The 21,361-nt window shown below is 38.4% G+C and overlaps 1 protein-coding gene across 4 annotated transcripts in view; it reads left to right on the top strand.

The window, feature by feature from the left end:
- Nucleotides 1–19,821, top strand: part of stx16 (syntaxin 16) — a 22,078-nt gene extending 2,257 nt beyond the window's left edge. For 2 of the 4 annotated variants that reach the window (XM_034314247.2, XM_034314260.2), the window contains exons 2-8: nt 8,359–8,466; nt 9,094–9,234; nt 9,703–9,865; nt 10,774–10,862; nt 14,363–14,506; nt 17,507–17,587; nt 17,741–19,821. In XM_034314247.2, coding sequence (XP_034170138.1) covers nt 8,359–8,466; nt 9,094–9,234; nt 9,703–9,865; nt 10,774–10,862; nt 14,363–14,506; nt 17,507–17,587; nt 17,741–17,845 — 831 coding nt within the window. In that variant the 3' untranslated portion in view covers nt 17,846–19,821. Of the gene's footprint in view, nt 1–7,209; nt 7,409–8,198; nt 8,211–8,358; nt 8,467–9,093; nt 9,235–9,702; nt 9,866–10,773; nt 10,863–14,362; nt 14,507–17,506; nt 17,588–17,740 lie in introns of all 4 variants that reach the window. The other 2 variants (XM_034314242.2, XM_053227762.1) reach the window with 2 other exon arrangements.
- The last annotated feature ends 1,540 nt before the right edge of the window (nt 19,822–21,361 follow it).

Below are 21,361 nucleotides of genomic sequence, written 5' to 3'. Positions count from 1 at the left end.
TTAGCAGTCATGGGTTATTTATGAGTTAAGGGGCGTTTAGGGGGGTATTTATTTTGGGGTTTGGGTGTATTTAGCAGTCATGGGATATTCATATATAGGATTTGTGGCAGTTAGCACTTGGGGTATTTATGTTTGGGTTTTGTGGCCAAAAGCAGTCAGGGGTATTTTTATTTTTTACTGGGAAATTACAGTTTACAGGGCATTTATTTAGGGTTATTGGGGAAAATAACAGTCGGGGTGGTATTTAGATTTGAGTTTAGGTCAGTTAGAGGGTGCCAGGATTAAAATTTTTGGGGTTTGGGGCAATTAGACTTCATGGTGTTATTTATTTCAGTGTTTATGTAATTTAGCATTCGGGGTATATTTATTTTGTAGCTTGGATATATTTAGCAGTCATGGTGTATTTGTGAGTTTGGGTCATTTAGCAGTCATTGGGAGTGTTTATATTTGGGGTTTGGGGGAATTAGAGATAAGGAGGGTATTGAATTTTGGGTTTTGTGGCAGTTAGCAGGTAGGGTGGTTTTTAATGTATGTGAGTGAATAGAGGATTTTCAAGCATTAATAGAGGATTAATTTTGAGTAGAAATGCCTGTCTGTGTCAAAGTGCAGGTGTGTGTGTGAGTGTGTGTGTGAGTGTGTGTGTGAGTGTGTGTGTGAGTGTGTGTGTGAGTGTGTGTGTGAGTGTGTGTGTGAGTGTGTGTGTGAGAGAGAGAGAGATTGGCCCTTCGGGATATCACAAAACTCTTAACTGACGAACAGTTTTTGTACTTTTAATGGGTGTCAATTACAAAATCCAAATTTTTAAACTTGAATAATTTAAAGACTATAAATGTTATCGAAAATATATAGCTCACCTCTCGTGACGGAGAGAAACACAGTTTGAACGGAGTCTGTATGTTAAGTGGTTTAGGCTGTATTAATTGAATAAGAATACATATGGGGAATAACAGTACACTTTGCAAGCACTGTAATAACGCTCAACATGGCAGCTGTATGTAGGTAAATTAGTTGTCCAGGAAAAAGAGACAATTGCCATGTTGGTTAAGACATTACCCGAAAACACCTGGCCTGTCAGAGTCTTATACCAACACATGTGCAGACGTAGGGTGGCTTGCTTTAGTTAATTTTAGTTAGTTATGTAGAAACTTGCACACACAGCAGCCAGAGCAACACTGTTTTTTGTGTTATTTGAACCAAATGCTGCATTCGAGCTACAAAGTGGGAATAATTTTTGAACACTTTGTAGCATGAATTTTTGGTGCCAGACGGGCTGGTTTGAGTATTTCTGTAACTGCTGATCTCCTGGGATTTTCATGCACGACAGTCTCTAGAGTTTACTCAGAATGGTGCAATGAAGAAAAACCATCCAGTTGAAGACTGGAAAAAGACCAGGGGATTTTTTTCTAATCTTCTAGTTTTGATGAGCCTGTGCCCATGATAACCTCAGCTTTCTGTTCTTGGCTAACAGAAGTGGAGCACGACATGGTCTTCTGCTATTGTAGTCCATCTGACATCGACATGTTGTGCATTCTGAGATGCTGCTCATCACAATGTAACAGAATGGTTATGAGCTGCTTAGCCTTTCTGTTAGCTCGGATGCGTCTGGCCATTCTCCGCTGGCATTCTCTCTCATCAACAAGGTGTTTCCGTCCACAGAACTGCTTCTCACTGGGTGTTTTTTCTGTATAGGTGTTCCTAATAAAGTACACAGTGTGCGTGAATGTATACACGGATCAGTCGTAACATTACAACCACCTGCCTAATACTGTGTAGGTCCCCCTTGTGGTGCCAAAACAGCTCTGACCTGTTGAAGCATGGGCTCAAGAAGACCTCTGAAGGTGTGCTGTGGTATCTGGTACCAAGACACCAGCAGCAGATCCTTTAAGTCTTGTAAGTTGCGAGGTGGGGCCTCCATGGATCAGACTCGTTTATCCAGCACATCCCACAGCTGGAATCTGGAGGCCAAGTCAACACCTTGTACTCATTGTCATGTTCCTCAAACCATTCCTGAACAAGTGTGGCAGGGCACATTATCCTGCTGAAAGAGGCCGCTGCCATTAGGGAATACCGTTGCCATGAAGGGGTGTACTTGGTCTACAGCACTGTTTAGGTGGGTGGTATGCATCAGAGTAACATCCACATGAATGCCAGGACCCAAGGTTTCCCAGCAGAACACTGCCCAGAGCATCATAATGTCTCTGCCTGCATGCCTTCTTTCCATAGTGCACCCTGGTGCCATCTCTTCCCTGGTTAAGCGATGCAGAGGCACCCGGCCCGCCACATGATGTAAAAGAAAACGTGATTCTTCAGACCAGGTCACCTTTTTCTGTTTTGCCATGGTCCAGTTCTGATGCTCACATGCCCATTGTAGGCACTTTCGGGGGAGGACAGGGGTCAGCTTGGGCACTCTGACCAGTCTGTGGCTACGCATCCCCACACACAGCAAGCCGCGATGCACTGTGTGTTCTGACACCTTTCTGTCATAGCCAGCATTAACTTTTTCAGCAATTTGTGCTACAGTAGCTCTTCTGTGGGATCGGACCAGATGGGCTAACCTTCGCACCCCACACGCGTCAGTGTACCTTGGGCACCCATGACCCTTTTGCTAGTTCACCAGTTGTCCTTCCTTGGACCAATTTGGGTAGGTACTAACCACTGCATACTGGGAACACCCCACAAGACTCTCCATACCGGAGATGCTCTGACCGAGTTGTCTCGCCATCACAATTTGGCTCTTGTCAAAGTCGCTCAGATACTTACACTTTCCCATTTTTCCTGCTTCCAACAAATCATTTTCGAGAACTGACTTCACTTGCTGCCTAATATATCTCACCCCTTGACAAGTGTCATTGCAACAAGATAATCAATGTTATTCACTTCAGCTGTCAGTGGTTTTAACGTTATGGCTGATTAGTGTGTGCGTGCGTGCGTGCGTACGTACGTGTGTGTGTGTGTGTGTGTGTGTGTGTGTGTGTGTGTGTGTGTGTGTGTGTGTGTGTGTGCGCGTGCCTCTGTACACGTACACCACCACAATGGATTTGAAAGGAAACAATCAAGATGTGATTGAAGTGTAGACTTTCAGCTTTAATTCAAAGAGTTTAACAAAAATACTGCGTTAATTGTTTACGAATTACAACAGTTTTTTTTTTTTCACATAGTCACTCCATTTTCACAGGCTCAGAAGTAATTGGACAATTGACTGATAAGCAGTTTCATGGTCAAGTGTGGCCTGTTTCCTGATAAAAGATCTGGAGATGATTCCAAGGGTTGAATTTGTATTTGGTAGCTATTCACGGGAACGATGTCGATGCAAGTGAAGGAGGCCATCCCAAAGTTGTTCAGTGCATTTGCGATCAGGGCTTTATGCAGGCTACTTGAGGTTTTCCCACACCAACCTTGGCAAATTATGTCTTCAAGGATCTCACTTTGTACACAGGAGCATTGTGATACTGAAACAGATTTGGGCTCGGTCCCTTAGTTCCAGTGATAGGAAATTGTAATAACAGCATATAAAGACATTCTAGACAACTGTGTGCTTCCAAATTTGGGGCAACAGTTTGGAGAAGGCCTGCATATGGCTGTGATGTTTGGTGTCCACATACCTTTGGCCATATGTATATATGTGTATATATAGTGTATATGCCTTATATATGGTCTTATCTATAGTGCCTGGCATAGACTATCAAATAATCCTGGGAATAAAAGCTCTATAGTAGAAATCTTCATTGCCAATAGAACGCAAATAATAGTTTAAAACCCCTTTGTATATGTGTTTTCCAAACACATTGAAGATTAAACCCATCAGTTGTCCATTTTATTAATGATACTCCACTATTAAACAAGTCAAACATTTTAACATTAACAGTTTAAAGTTCACCTATCACTTGTAAATAATCAAATTAAAAATTAAAACAAATTATAATTAAAATTATTTAAAGCTGGAGAAACATGAAATAAAAATGAAGGGTAAAAGCACGAAATTTAAGTGTAATTGCAAAAAATTCACTGGGCATTTAAGATGTGAGGTTTTATTATATTTATTATTTTCAGTACATTTTTTTTTGCTTAATCCTTGTGTCAAGAATGAAAAACTTTGAATTTTTTTAAATCTCAATCTAACTCACAAATGCTGCTTTCTGGCACAGACCAATACTTGCCCATAGGTTTTTTTTTTTTTGTATATGTAAATTATTTTCGTATTGTAATGTACAATGTTCATTTCCTTATCTGACCTGTGTGTCATATTCATTGACGTCTGTGATTTAGGGCAGTGTATTGTCAGCATTTAAGATTAGTTTACAATGCAGATATCAGTTTACATGCATGAGTAATCTATATGCGTGTACTGTTTTTTTCAAGATATACTTGTTTCACAATAGTTACATGTAATCTAAGAATAAGAAATACAACACATTAAGTACAAGTTCTCCAAGTAAAGTTATCTAGATACTCCTCATCACTGAACAAATATGACACTGATAAATATACTCGCAAGCTGCGATCTGCGGGGTCCAAGCACTTGCTGCAAATAGCTCCTCCAGTGGCCAGTTCCTGCCAAGATACATAGAACAATACAGAGAATATACATGAACATACTTTTTTCAAACGTTTTGTGATCGTAGCTCAATGCTAGTTGTGTGACGTGTATGTTGAAATCCGATTTAGCTGAAGGTGGCCATATTTTTAAGTAATTCAGTGATGATTACAAATTCAGATGCAGATTAGTAGATCAATGCAGTACACCGAAATTCAGCTCATTTGGCCTTTTGTTTCCTCAGAAACAGCTATTTGGACTTAGCTCCACCCCCTATTGATGATCACACCCCAACCTTTGCAGATGTTCTCAGAACCTTGTATTGAACATGTCTTTTGAATTTTGGTTCAAATCCATATGACCACTCATGAATTGCAGCTATTTGAGTAAACCAGCTCCACCTTGTTAGACTTGACTGATATGTGGCAGCCGTATCGTTTACAAATCTCAACATGTTTTTGATCATTATTGATGTTCACATAGTGTGAGGTGAATATTGTGAACATTGGTCAAAAATCCTACGACTAGTTTGCAAAAGTAGGTTTCACATATTATGCAAATTATCACAAATTTGTGTGGGCGGAGCTAAATGGTCCAATAGGCAGTTTTTTTTGTAGTTCGAGCACCAGAATCATGAAAAGATTTCACAGTACACCTTATTTTCCAAGAGACATGCTTGTTTTTGTGTGGACAAACACACATACTGCCCCCAGTGGCCAATTTTAGTAAGATAGCATCGCGTAACAGTGGGAACCTACCGAAAACTACCATTCAAGTTTAATCATGATAGCTCAATGTTAACCCTGTCAAATTCCTGCTGAAACCTGATTGGCTGATGGCAGCCATGGTTTTTATATGACCCCAGAATCTTGTCCTGTATATGCCTTTTACGTTTTGTGCAAATGCACAAGCAATCATGTGTTACAGCTGTTTGAGTAAATTAGGCAGAGTATACTGTAATGTACGCTCACCAAACAATTTATTAGTAAACCTTGTACATCTGTTCATTCATGCAAATTTCCTTTAAATGCAAATATTTATATTTTTATATATATATATATATATATATATAACGAGCCTATCATGAGGTAGCAGCTCAATACATAAAATCATGTAGGCATAGGTCAAGAGCTTCAGTTAATGTTCGTCAAAATATTCATAAGAATTAGGGAAAACATATGATCTCTGTGTCTTTGACTGTGGTATCGTTGTTCGTGTCAGACAGGGTGGTTTGAATATTTCAGAAACAGCTGACCTCCTTGGATTTTCACACACAACAGTCTAGAGGTTTATACAGACTGGTGCAAAAAGCAAAACAGCACCCAGCGAGCAGTAGTACTATGGAAAGGAAACACCTTGTTAATTAGGGAGGTCAAAGGAAAATGGCCAGATGGTTTGAGCTGACAAGAAATTAATCCCAGCTTCTTTCCTCTATCTAACCCATAACATTAGTACAGAATGAATAGAAACAAAAATATGTTCAGATGTATAGTCTAATAATGCCACCACTTAGGGTTTTACTTGCCAGATAGTGATACTACAGTTAATACAGCCTAATTCTCCATCTAACCACTTCCTGTCCATTCTTCATTGGGTCTGCTTTTTATTTACAGAAGCTTTACCAAGATGAGATGAATAATGACCATAAGATTTGCAAGACTAGTGACTTCTTGATTTATTATCCAATCACGTTTGACTATATGGACCAACCATAATTTGTCAGAAGTGCAGGATTTGCCAACAACTTGGCTGCATCACAGATAAAAGCAAGCAGACCTAATCATTCATAAGACAGGCCAGGCCACCGGGATTTCTCACCAATCTCCCGCTGCCTAAACCAGGCCTGCTTAGGCCTGACCCAGATACTGACATTGGAGCTTTATAAGTAAACATCGCTGTCATTTTTGTTGTGCGACCTTTCAAGTTAGTATCAATCAGTTTCACTGTATCAGATATCCTTGTGAAACTTGAGACAACAGTATCTGATCTGAGTTAGAGCGTTATTGCTGGGTGTCTATGAAAGTATAAATGAATACTGAAAGTCATGGCTTTGTATTCTAATTTAATACATATTTGTAGTGTGACTTTTCCTTCTAACTAAAGAACTGTGTGTCACCTACTAGGCTACTCTCTCTGAGGCATGTGAACATAGTCAGCCAGCAGCTGTTACTTTATATAGTAAATGTTATTTTTTTTACTGTATTTAGAAACGTAGTGTGTTGTGTGTTAGTGCTGTATGTTCATTGACAGCCGTAGGCCAATCATAGTTATTCAAATAAATCAGTTATTCAATCAAGTTATTCAAATAAACCTCTCATGTGGAGAAGACTATGATTTTTGAATAGTGTGTTTTTTTTTTTTTTGTTTTTTTTTTGTCCCTGCCAAATTGAATAAAAAGTATTGTTGCAAATCATTACACCTAAAACAGAGCAAAAAAGTTTTTCAAGATTTTCAGTTTAGACCAGTGGTTCTCAACCCGCGGCCCGTCACTAATGCAAATGTGGCCCATGACGCTGACCACGTAAAAAAAAAAAAAAACAATTTTTATTAATATTAATTAATTAAAAATTAATTCATAACTTATAGTTTTACAATTCAGATATTTTTTTTTAAAAAAATGTATTAAACAAATAAAAGTTTGAACAATAATTTTGGTGATCATGTATTGTTTTCAGACATGCGCAGTACTGACGCAACTATGAACTGACACGATTACACAGTTAACGCACACAATCACAAGCGCGCGATCTGGCAGATTTAAAACGGTCATCAATTAACGATCAAAATGGACAAAATTGTTATTAGAGGAGAAAAAAAGATGTGAGGAAAATACCAATGAAAGAACACATGCAAACATCAGGTGTCCCATTAATGGTAAGTAGGATTATACTCTCTAATAATAATAATAATAATAAAAAATCTAATTGTAAGACCTTAATATCTGGTTAGTTTGCATTGATGATGTCATATGTAAATGATATGCGGCCCGCGAGACTTGAACTTGGACATAGTGCGGCCCACTGAAAGAAGAAGAAAAAAAAAAAAAGGTTGAGAACCACTGGTTTAGACCATTAAATGATGGCTAAGGTGGCCATGCTTTGATAATTCCTGACTGAGGCTTGTTTATCCGGGGTAATGGTGGTCTAGCAGCTCCTTCGCTTACTTCTGTGTGCATGCTACTTTTTTTTTTCATAGACACCTGCATGGATCCTTTTTGGAACTGCACACTGCTTGTGCTTGAAAATTGCATGTCAATTGATCAGTATATAATTTTTAAATAAAAAGTAAGTTTTCGTTGTTTCTAGTTATTGATGCAGTCTGTTTCCTTAACATCCTTACGATTAAAACGAAATTTCAAAGATACCAAAGATCTTCATGATTTAAATGTGTTGGGATTTAGAATTTGATGAATCTTTTGAATCTTTCAATTCATCTTATTACATCACTAATAAACTACAGGTGTTTTCTGATGTTTTTTTTTTTTTTTTTTTTGGCATAGCAAATAATTTGCCTAATCCTGATGCTGTTTGTGTGTTTTTGATGCTGATCTCTGCCTTTTGCTTTGGACTCATTTGCTGTCACTTCTCCACCTGTCCCCACCTGTCTCCTTTCTCTTTCTTATCTCATTGGATGGGACTCTACTGGGCTCTGTCAATCAAATTAGGAGTATGATGAGGTATTGTTCAATCATTTTGGATCTCAGTAGGAGTAATTTTTTACATTGTTTAAGAAACTATACTATGCACAGTAAACTCCAGTGCTCACAAGCGATCACATACATCACATCACAAACTGACACGCCTTCTCATGTCGTTTGTTAATAGCTGGTGGATGATCGGATGGCTCTGGTGTCTGGAATTAGTTTGGATCCAGAGGCTGGCATCGGTGTCACCAAAAGGCTCTCACCCAAATGGATAGAGGGTGTGGATGAGGTAAAGTAGCTTTTTGTGAAAAAATGCAAAATGAGAGTATAATATTTTCTCTTTCCCATAATGCATTATAAGTAGAATTCCACGCAAATTATAATACCCAGTAACATGTTATCATTATTTATTAATAATCGAAAGTTCTGCCCTTTCTAATCGGCACCTTCTTTTCCATGCCGTCTTGGTGCCTTTGTATAAGCATTAGCTTTGCTGTATTTTAGTGTGCTGGCACAGTGATTGTGCACCTGCATCGGGACATTATTTAAAGTTCCCTGTACACAATTCTCTTTTGAGGACCACAGTCCTTAATATGTCGTCTATTATTGTTACGGCAAGTGTATTACAGACTAGATTTCATTGGAGTACAAATAAGAGGTAGTGTAAAATACTGTTTTAGTAACTCAACCAAAGAATTGAATACAAAAGAATACATCGGAATGCTATTTGAAGCCATGTGGTAAAATGGAGTTTATGTGTAGGCCATCCAGTGTAGGCTTGGAGTGAAAGCTAAACAGTAGCTTAATTAACTGGAATTAATGAATAACTTTTGTCACCATTATTGTAACTCCAAATGATGTGAGATGTGTCTCTCTTAGTGGCTCGAAGCTCATTCGTGGCTTTTTCTGCCCGCAGATTCAGTACGAGATCACACGTATACGGCAGAAAATGAAGGAGCTGGCAAGTCTGCATGATAGACACATGAACCGGCCAACACTGGATGACAGCACCAAGGAGGAGCATGCCATCGAGATCACTACCCAGGAAATCACACAGGTTAAATCCCATCCACACAGAGCTTGCAATGGCTTTAATTGTGTCCACAAATGGGATTACGCACAAACAACTTCTTTGGTCATTAGTCAAGAAGTTCTTCGAATTCATTACATGATAAACATGATAAATGGAAGTTGTTTGGATTTTTGCACTCGGGCCTCTCGGGTTCTTAAATCTGACCCGGCAAATTGGTTGCTGATCATTTATAATCGGAGCGCTTATTATTTTGTTCATGGTTTAGTCATTAGAGCGTGAACTCTCTATCTTCTATTCCCTGCTCTGCTCTTTTTTTTTTTTATATATATAACATGCAACAGATGAGGAAAAACTAATATTAATATTATAATAAAATGGTAATATTTTACATCTCAGTTTCTTTGGATTAAGTATTATAAGCAGCTGGTGGTAAATATTTCTGTTATTCATTTATGAGCTATAATGTGTGTGTGTGTGTGTGTGTGTGTGTAGATGTTCCATCGTTGTCAGCGTGCAGTGGTGGGGCTGCAGTCGCGGTCTGGTCACTGTACAGAGCAGGAGGGGAGGCTGCTCAGAAACGTCATCTCCTCATTGGCTCAGAGCCTTCAGGAGCTCTCAACCAACTTTAGACACACACAATCCAGTTACCTGAAACGTAAGTACGCATGCACACTTTCACATAAATCTTCAGTACTTAAAAGCTACAGTTGAAGTCGTTTTAGCTAGTGCGTGCCAGGGTGTGTATAATGAGTGATTTTACACTGAGTGAGAGTTTTTGCATTTCAAACTATCTTAAATTGGGAAAGAGCAACTTGAACGATACTGTAGTTAGTGTGTTTTGGCAAACTTCGGTCAGTTTGTGCTCTAAACTCTTTTGCTTGTGTGGTTACACAGGAAAGCTAGTGGCTAAGAGGTGTTTTGGTGTGTTTCTCTGTACTTTATGCATTTAAACCTTTTATATTGGGTTAGAGCGAGTAATTCACTCAAATCTGTCTTTTCATTTTAGACTCTTTTATTTGTATATGACTCTTATATTCTCATAACACTTCTGTAAACCAGTGTGAGGGGACAAGATCAGCAGAGGCAGGAATACTTGGGGTGCATTCGAAACTACATGTTACAGTACTAAACCGTACATTAGTACCCCTGTGGTGTCACTGTATTTCACATTTTTTAATACGTAGAATGTTGTTTGGAATCCAGCGTTGAATTCCTATTGAAGATATTACAGCTAAAAAAAATATTAGAAATGATCTGAATATAGCTTGCAAAAGTGTTTTACTACCAGAGAGGGCAAAACGACAAAATCTTACATCTGGCAGGTTTAATATAACTGAATACACTGAGACAAATGTCAATATCTCAAAAGGCTTTTGAAAAAAACACTTCTTTTTTTTTTTTATTTTGTTAGAAACAAAAAATTTCTCATTAGAGATTTTCGCATGGTCATAAGCAGCAGGTTCCAAATCATATTACAGAATAATATGAATAATCATATTATAGAATAATACTTTTATACTCTACTTCAAAACTACTTTGCAACCATTTTGCCATCTACCTCAGGCATGAAGAATCGTGAAGAAAGGTCTAAACACTTCTTTGACTCTGGGCCTTTGATGGAGGAGGATGAAGGCATAGCACTACATGACAGGGTAAGAAGGATAAGCAGTAGATTTGTCATGATACCACTTTTTTAGTTTTTTTTCCAATACTGATACAGATTCCTTGAGTATCAGCTGATATCGATTCCTTTCCAATATTTTTTTTCTTTAAAAAATACAGGAAAAAAATACATGGCTAAAAACATGACTTCCACAAAAGTGCAGCTTTCACACAAAAATCAAATAAATAAATATAATAACTTTAAAAATCAATCTAGTCTCTTTATGTGTAAACATTTAGAGTTTCAAAAAAACATCTTTTCCTAATTCATTTCTTTATCATTTGTTACAGGATTGGGTCAGATTCATTCTTTTTTTCCTCCAGTATCTGATCTGACATTTTTTGCTGTTAACAGCCCCATACTGATCCTAGTTATTTGATCGGTGCCATCTCTAATAAGCAAATGGTGTTCGCAAGTGTTTGAACAGACAAATCCTTCGGGAACTAGAGTTTTCTCACGTCTATTCTTTCCTAGCCAAGTACTGAGACCAAAGTCATTACCTTGTGACTGTGACTTCACTTATGCAGCCTATAAGTTACGCTCATCCTCTCGCTACTTTCGTCAACCTGAGTGATTTTTTTTTTTTCCTGGTCTTCTGCCCTGGTGCCAAAGTGATAACTCTTCCCATCTGTCAGAAATATCACGCTTAGTTTGTCTTCAAATCAAAGAGAGGCGATCATCCAGTATCTCCTTAACCTGCTGAGGCACCGATGGCACTTGGTGCAACTTTCTTTTCCCCTTTTACACCAGATCATGGTAATGGCATTTCAGCAAGACAAACTTGCCTTCTCATTTTTTTTTTTTTTTTTTGGTCTGTAGACCCAATTACTTCCCATGACCCATTTCTATTGATCCCGTAGCTTGGAGAGCTGCCTGTAAGATCTACATGCCTACTGAATCGCCTATCATTAGCATTATCTCTGCTTGTACTACTGACGAAGCCATCTGTCTCTCTACTGGTGGCATTGATTTCAGCCCCATGCTTTCTGCTTCTGCCGTTGTAGCCATTATGCATTCTTTTGTTCAAGGTTGTGTATATATAACCTTTACGAAACTGGCCACTTGCTTGGGTTGATATACCACATAATGGGTCAGGCATTAAATCCATTCCGTTAGGTGGAAGATTAAGCTTTTTTTTTTTTTTGCCATGGTGGGCTTCATGCTGGCGTGCAGTGCCACTCAACTACTGCAGTCAACTACTGCTGTGTCAAGGTCTTGTACCTGCTGCTAACAGCCGTTGCATTTGGCTCGTGTCCACTCATCTACTCTGCATTCCAGTGCAGAAAGGGTGCTAATTCTCAACTCTCCATGAGGCTTAGCTAGGCTTGTGAGATTAGGGCCTTTCTCACTGCGGGAACATTTTCATAGTACCTGAACTAACTGTGGAACTACCCACTTTTTGGCGTTTTCGCACCTCCGGAACTGGGTGCGATTTTAGTACAGGACTGCCTTTTTCGAGAACCAAATTAGCTCCTACTCCGGAGCAGGGTCTAACCAGCACAACTGGTACTATCCGTGACGTAAGCAGACGTTGATTGGCCAAACGCGTACGAAAATGCCACCATGATTTAAAACGGCGTGTAAACATACTGTAGTGTCAACTTATTTCGCAAGTATGGAGAACAGCGATAGATGGACGCGAGACACAACAAAAACACAGCTCCGATCACAGCGTCCTGTTTACGTTGTTCTTCTGTTTCCGTTGTTGAACGCCGCCCACAAATGACGTCGCTGCCGACCAGCTTACTTCCTAGTCACTTCCTAGTGCCCACAGTCGGTGCGAATGCAACCCTTTAAACGGTACTGGGAAATAGTTCACGCAAAATCGCCCAGTACTTTAGTACTGTAAATTTAGTTCAGGAACTAAAGAGGTGCGAAAGGCCCTATAGTGTGCAACATGTCATCATCCTGTTGTGCCTCCTAACTATCAGTGATTTACAATAGTATTGCATGTGGCTCTGAGGTGAGAAAAGAAAGGGGTGTGGCCAGACATATGTAACGCATATGTACACATTATGTCATTACAGTGGAAACACAATACCAGAAGCTGGATACAAGTCTGCTGTAGCTGCTAGTTGCTAACATTACCATTTAGTCAATTTTTTTAGATTAATTACCTGTTACCAAAATCAGGAATGCTGGCAAAACTGAAGTTGGGACTGGAAATAAACCTAATGAGTTATTAGCTATAACTAAACTCATTATAAAATGAAATATATTAAATAAAATTCTATAAACTACTCATGCATGTGCTCTGTTTTGAGCAGCAGCGGAGATACTTATTGAATTCTTGTATGGCAAAGTGTTCTTGATAAACAACACATTGTTTCACTTCTTTAATTTAAGCCCCTGCTCATGTTTTGTGAGCAAGCATGGACAAGAGAAGATAAAATGCATCAGAGAAAGATATTTCTGCTCTGAGGTCAGACAGCACAGGCTATTATGGTTCATAAATGACTACAAAATAGCCTAAAAGGAAACACATATTATGAGATACAACACAATTTATTTTTGTTAATCGTAAAGCTACATGCACTACGTTTTCCAAAACGCATTTAAATAGTTGGAATCTATCGACGATTCCTGATACTGTTGTCAATCATCCTGAGCCTAGGCCGATCAGCCAGACCCTGTTGGCTGCTTTTATTCCTTTGATTACGCCACAGATGAGCTTGGCTTTTTTTTTTGTCCTAGCAGGCCTTGCAGTCACATTGTATCAGGGGACGTTTCTGAATAGCCAGCAGTTCTTCTATAGCATGCTAGGCACATCATAATTGCCATTATATTGCAATTAGGGCAAGGTTGTGCAAGTGCTTGTCGAAGATGCTCTGGTCTCAAACAGTTAGGTCATCGGTCCATTTTCCACCAACCAACTCCATCAGGGCTTGGCTTGGCAACACACACACACACACACACACACACCTCGCTTTAGTGTCTTAAAATACAGGATATTAAGGTTGAAAAAAGTTCAGCAATTCACAAGTTGGAATTTATGAACTGAAGTTATTATATCGATTACTCAGTGTTCACAGCACTACGCTGCTGCACATCAACACAAACAGTAGGCCATGTGTGTCTTCTCTGAGTAGGTGGCAAATATTGATTAATCAAAACTAAAGTTACCATCACCCATGGGGCATGTCAGTGCACTCTCCTTGATGATGATGATGATGATGATCTTACCACAGCAATTTAATGAAATCTTTTTCACAAATTATTGAGTGCTTCTTGGTCTTGCTCCTAGGCAAGGCGAGAATGAGAGAGAGGATGAGCATGGCGTAATATCTTAAAGGCTACACACATGAGGTCACGATCACATGGTGACAATTTTCCGATTAATAATCACCTAGGAAATGAGTACATGGGAAAACTCCACTAGTTACAGAAGGAAAAACCCTGTTGGTCAGGAATGTAAGGGTATACAACTAGCTTTTTTTTTTTTCCCTTGTCTCCTTCTTTTCCATGTCTCACACACTCTTTCTCTCTCAGGGTTTTACAGATGACCAGCTTGCTCTGGTGGAGCAAAACACAGTAATGGTGGAAGAGAGGGAGCGAGACATCCAGCAAATTGTACAGTCCATCTCTGATCTTAATGAGATTTTTCGAGACCTTGCTAGCATGGTGGTAGAGCAGGTCAGTGATTTTTTTATTTTATTGGAGAATGTTTTACCTCTGACCATTTAACTGTAAACTGAATCATTTTTTTCCTTTTACTGTGAAGCACCTCATGAACATGCAACTCAGTGTTGAAAGGCAGCTGAGTGAAGATGGTAAAAACTGACACAGACAACAAGGTTCTGATGAGCGATGGTGTTTTATTTGCTCCAAAGTGCCACACACAATAAAAATTTTTTTTCTTTTAAAAAAAACCATGAAAAACTGAAGAGAACGAAAAAGACTACTAAATTATTCCAAAATATAATCAAACGAACTCAAAATACTTCTCTATTATGGCACAAAGTTACTGCTTAGGCACAAGAAGACGACAAACAGGTCTGCTCTTTTAACAAGCCAACCAACCAATGACTGAAGCCCATCCCCTTAAAACTTTCTAGCAGTACACCGGCGTCCAGCGGAATGGAAATCGACATTTCGAATTAGTTTAAACAAATGAATTATTTTATCACCAAAAGTCTGTTAAAAGATTAGTCAAGACACTGTTGGGTTTCTGTGTGTAGAGTATCGTGACTCTTTTTAGCTGCTGGTGAGAAGGGAAATGGGAGAGCTCCTTGGACCAAACCATTAATTCAATAATTTAATAATTCAAAATAATCAGTCCCTGGTATGACACCAACTTTCAATATAAGCCAAAAAAAGTTTTTAATCATTAAATTAAATTTTTTCACCCTAAAAGGTAATATACTGACATAAATACAAATCAGAACCTCCCCCTCCCTCCCTTCACACAGTTTAACTTCGGCAGTCTCAGGCTTTTTTTGCGGCAGGAACTGACACTACATTTCCCAGCAGCCCCCTGAACCCGGGTCTTTTGTCCTTGCGTGTCTCTTGTCCTTGCCAGTGCACAGGAATTCAGTATGTACAAACTCAGCGTAAGAAACACATTTCCACAGCCAGAATGAATATGTTACGTAAGGTGCAGTTCTTCGTACTTAATCATTATGTTCATTGTGTTAGCCTTCATGCTGCTATGCTAAAATACATGTAGACCAATGTTAATAGTCTGTGTGCGTTTGTATGTAAATGATTGATTGTAGCCATAATGAACTTTGCTCCATCACACTTAATTATCACTTGCTTAGCTCATGTTCATAGATTCAGAGAGATTACCACCCTAAGTCTGGCGAGTACAGCTCTCCCATAAATGTGGATATATTTCATGTCAAGTTATGTCAGGTCTTTTTCCACCTTTAATACGCAATTATCAGAATTCAAAAAATAAATAGAAATGCTTTAGGGGAAAAAAAGAAAAAACTTGAAATAAGAAATAACCTGATTGCATTAGTGTGCACACGCTTTTAATAGTGTGACTGTGTTCAGAATTGAAGACACATTCAAACTCATGTTCAGAACTAATTATCATACACCTGTCATCAGTGAAGTGATTCTGATTAACCCTAAATAAAGATCAGCTGTTTTTGCGGTGTAAATTATGTTGTTTATAGATTTTTTTTTTTTATTTAGTACTGCCCTTCAGAAGCTACATAAGATATTTACATGTTTCCCAGAAAACTAAATAATAACAATGTATTAATGTAGTGTGTTGCCTTCTTGAGCATCAGTGAATGTTTGCACCTTTTGTAATAGTTGTGTACAAGTTTCTCAGTTGTCCTCACTGTGAAAAGATGGATCTCAAAATCATATAGCTGCTGTTGGAAAGGGGTCGAATATGCAGAAGATGCTGGAAAAGCAGAGAATGTGCAGTCCCTGGAGGATTTTTTTTTTAAGAACAGTGAGCAGTTTAAATGCTCAGGACAAACAAGAGACTCATGAACAACTATCATAAAACAGAAAAACAGTCGCTGATCCTCCAGGTAACACACACAGTATTAAGAATCAAGCGTATGTAAACTTTTGAACGGTACATTTGTGTAAATTCAGTTATTATTGTGTCTTGTGGACTATATGTAAACATCTGTTATGTGAAATAGCTTATTCAGGGCAGGACTAAATTTAAAAAGGCAATTTTTATGATCCCTCATATATTTTTTTTTATTATTATTATTATTAACATTTTTCAGAATCTGCAAGGCTTATGTAAGCTTATGACCCCAACTGTAACTCCCAATACTGATCTGTTTTGGCACAAAACCTGCAGGTCTCACTTAGACAGTTGAAGATGAAGACAAATTTCACCTTCTAGCATGATAACAATATAAAAGTGCAAATCCAATTCAACAAAGGGAATGGCTTCAGAAGAAGATGATCAAAGTTGTGGAACGGCCTGGTCTAGAGCGCAGATCTAAATCTTATTGGAAACCTGTGTAATGTCTCAAAGAGGGCTAGGCACAGGAGATCCCCACACAGTTTGCTAGATCTTTAGTATTTTTGTAAGGAAGAGTGGAATAAAATCGCCAGATCAAGTTCAGTGTGCTAAGTTAGCTCCCAAGTGCTGCAACAGAAAAGCATTCACCCTGTTGTCTAGAGCTTGTGAGTTTAAATCCTAACGATGCTACAGATAGTGCTTTCCTCCGAGTGTGTTTCACCCCCCCCGTGACGCAGCATGAGCAGCAGTTCAAAAAGATATGGTTGGCTGGCTTTTTTTTTTTTTAGTTTTGTTGGCTGCTATATCACATTAAAGGTGGAAAAAGTTCTGATATGATTTATCTTGGTTTCATTTTTTTAACCTCACAAAAACCTGCAGTTTTAACAGAGGCGTGTAGACGTTTTCTATCGACTGTACGCTGTTGAAAGACTTGCTTTAGGCATTTGTTTTTCACTGACATTATAATTAATGGTAATGGAATTGTTTAATATTTCACCCTCGCTATCCTTAGACAGTCATATTTGATCACTTTGACATTGCTCATACAATTTCATTCAGTGGTGTACGAATGTTATCAATGTGGTTAAGACAAAACACAGAATCTTATCATTTGTATCATCGAACACGTCATACTGACAAACGTGACTGTGACTGAATGAAAAGGCAACATATCTGTGTACTTGAAACAGGGTACAGTTCTTGACAGAATTGACTTCAACGTGGAGCAAGCCTGCATCAAAACGGAGGATGGACTGAAACAGTTACAAAAGGTAACGGCCATCCTTCTCTATTAACTGTTCTTAATTGTCCAACAAAAGTTAACAACACTTAAGTATCCAGTATTGCCTTCTTTATCAACCGTATCATTGAAAATACATGCTGTGCTTTGCAAATATTAACAGTAGCTTTTCCTGTCCCTTTAGGCTGAACAGTACCAAAAAAAAAATCGAAAGATGCTGGTGATTTTAATCCTGTTTGTCATAGTCATCATTCTAATCCTTGTTCTGTTTATGACAAAGTTCCAATGATGCAGTTTATGTGTACCCAACTGAAGAAGCAAGCTCTTTTGTGTGAACTTCCTGTGAGCCATCTATTCTCACATAAACGCAATATAAAGAAACAGCGCCCACTAATGTTCTTCTTGTGCAGAATTTGGCGTTTCAGATAAATCCAGTGACATGAAAAGGGTGCAGTTTCCCCTCCTGTTACACAGGCTTCAAAGTAAGCCAGTCTTTGTGCTTTAACGAATTGTTTTCCATAACTGTTTTCAAGTTGTCTTGTTCTCAGTAAGGACTAGATGTGTAAGTAAAACGACAGCTTCTTCTTTAATACTGTTGCTACACAGAAAAGCACCTCTCAAATCCACCCAAAAGCTAGAAGCCTAGTTTTGTGTGTCTTTTTCTTATCCAAAAGTTTCTTTTTTTGCTTCCATTCCTTGTCTTCAGTTTCATTTGTAATTAACAACAGCAGAAAACAAAGAAAGATGCAAAAACAACAATTCTTTAGTTGTTGGCCCTTTAAAAAGGAGTCCATCGTTCCTGGTTATAATGTGCACACTACAGCATGCTTTCACACAGTCCCTGAACTTGATTCCAGAATTTGCTTAATGAGGAGCAAAAACAGGGAGATACCATGAAAAGTGGAACATTGTTCTAGTAGTTCAGAAACATGAGGAAGTGTTTCATAAGTGACCAAATTTTCTCTTGATCATGAGAGACTTGTGACCTGAATAAATAGCTTTGGTTCAGTCTGCTTGGTGTGTTGGCATTTTGCCCTTCTCAGTTGAATAATGGTTTTTATAACCACACACCTGTGTGATTTATTAAAATTTAGATTACAAATGTTAACCCCACCCCCACCCCCCTCGGCAAGCTATTTGTAAGGGTTGAAATTGTGACTGTGATTGTATTTATTGCACCTGTCTGTCTCTGATTAATGACCCTGCCACCTTTGTCAAGTGGACCTTTGACCAAACACAACTCAGGTCTAATGTATGTGACTGTACTACTGCTGTGTTCTGTACAATATGAAATTAGAATGAAATTTCAGTTATTTATTTTAAATACAAAAATACTGTATCTTCAAAACTATGCGGACACCTGCCGATCGTACCCACACATGCTTGTTGAACATCCCATTCCAGATTTAGTCCCCCTTTTCCTGCTGTAACAGCCTCCACTCTTTTGAAAAGGCTCTCCATTAGATTTTGGAACGTGGCTGTACTGCTTTCAACCAAATGAGCATTAGTGAGGTTGGGCAAGAAGCCTTGTCAGCACAGTCAACCGATTTATCCCAAAGATGTTCAGTGGGGTTGAGGTCAGGGCTCTGTGCCGGCCAATAGGGTTCTCCCACGCCAGCCTTGCTCCATAAACCTTGTGTTTACGGAGCTCAGTTTGTGCACAGGGGCATTGTCATGCTGGGACAGGTTTGGGCTAGACCCCTTAGTTCCAGTGAAAGGAAATCTTAGTTACATCATACAAAGACAATCTATTGTCTATCTAATTCTAGACAATTGTGTGCTTTTAGCTTTGTGGCACAGTTAGGGGAAGGCCCATATGTAGATGTGCTGGTCAGGTGTCCACATACTTTTGGCATTATAGTATTTATGGAGTGTGAGTGTTGAGGATAAAGGGTCTGTCTTCAGTGTATGTAGGGAAAGAAAGGTATTGTGTTTGCCTGTTCAATGATTTAGACATTTTTTGTTTGTTTGTTTGTTTGTTTGTTTCAAGAATTCTTTTATGAAGAGGTCTATATGTGCACCCAAACTTTATGAAATTCCCACATGGTTTGAAAAGGATAGATATAAATCCTTGTATAAATACTGCAGATCTTTATTTTAAGAAGGGGTAGAGTAAGTATTAATCATGCCTGCAGCATCCAGGTCAGCATTTGTTGATTTCTGAGGTTGTGTGAAGAACTGCTGTGTCAGTAAGGAAATGTATCTGATATTTTCTAAAGACTGAATATTGGAGAGTTTTTAAGGAAATTAAACATATTGAAGTAATTTTGTGTGGTTATTTCTAAGATATGTAAATATTTAGTTTACTACAGAAAAATGATTGAAATATTTTACTCTTCATTTGTTCAGGTTTGTACACACACACACACACACACACATATATATATATATACTGTTTATTACTACTGTTTTATTCTTAGATCTAGAAATACAAAAGATTGAGATGATACGGTCAACATAAGTGATATTAAATACGTAATCTGAAAGTGGTGTTGTTAGCTCTTTACATTTCAAGTAAATAACACGTTTAAGGACGGTTTCCACATTTTGCTAATTTGCTATTATTTTGCATACTTAATTATGAAGGTTTATTTCTAGTATTTGTGGCCTTCACTGTTATTCATTCTAGATTTTCTCTAGAATATATAAAGATTTTTTTTCAAATGAATTTTAAAATGGCTGTTTAAATGATTAAAACTGACTTTTGCTGGTTTTTGGTGTCACCTGGCTTAAAAGAAAATCTAGCAATATGCCACCACATTAAAGCAGATTTTTTTTTTTAAATATTCAAACAATATTAAAATATTTTCAAATATTTTTAAACATTAAAGTATGTAGTGAGATATAAAGTCTTCCTTGATTATGCACATGTACACAGTATATATTTTTTAAGGTACTAAACACACTTAAAATTAGGAAAGTTCAATGTAAAGTGCATGAGCTCTGTGTTTAAAACAAGACAAAAATAACCTTCCTCACATAATTCTATTTAAATACATTGCAATGCCACCCACACACCAGTCACTATATTTGGAACATCTGTAATCATGAATATCATTCATGCATTTATCCCACCAGCCAATCATGTGACAGCAGCTTGATAACTGCCGTTCACTGGATAGCTTTTGTTTTTCGCACCATTTTGTGTGAAATCTAGAGACACTTTTGCCTGGGTGGGGTTAGTGCAGTGTAAGGCTCGCTCCAGGGCAGGCTGGGGGACAGAGTTTTGGTAATGCTCTGTTTGCCTGTGCTGGTTTCATGATTCTCAAACCTGTGCTCTCTTCTGCAGGGCCTCTTTGGTGGCAGGCCCAACAAGCCAGACCTGGTACACAGGACAGATTTTTCAGACCTGCTTTTTATATTTGAGCAGTGCAGTGGCAGAATGGGTATCATTTCCAACTCACAGCTCCAGGGTCCCTGGTTCTCTAGCCTGAGCTTGGGTTATATCTGTATGGAGTTTCTCTGCATGTTTTCCCCTTGTCCCTGAGGCTTTCCTTTGGGTTTCCTCCCATCTTCCAAATACATGCTAGTAGGTTAATTGGCTAAAATAAATTGCTCCTAGGTGTGAATGTGTGTATGTTTTGCCTGCAATGGACTAAGATCCCTTCCAAGGTGTATTCCAGGTTTCAGCAAAATTTCCAGCCCAACTACATCACAAAAATCAAACGAAATGCCTGAAACTAGCCCAAAACATTCAGGTTTTGCAAAAAAAAAAAAAAAAAAAACTGATTATTTGCTATTAAACAAGATCTTTGCGCCCATCGCCAAGTATTTTTAAACTAGCTCAATATGATTTTAAAACCAT

This window comes from Pangasianodon hypophthalmus, chromosome 2, assembly GCF_027358585.1.
Source record: "Pangasianodon hypophthalmus isolate fPanHyp1 chromosome 2, fPanHyp1.pri, whole genome shotgun sequence".
NCBI classification, from domain to species: domain Eukaryota; kingdom Metazoa; phylum Chordata; class Actinopteri; order Siluriformes; family Pangasiidae; genus Pangasianodon; species Pangasianodon hypophthalmus.
The sequence above is the reverse complement of the archived record's forward strand: the minus strand, read 5'-3'. Positions and strand labels throughout refer to the sequence as shown.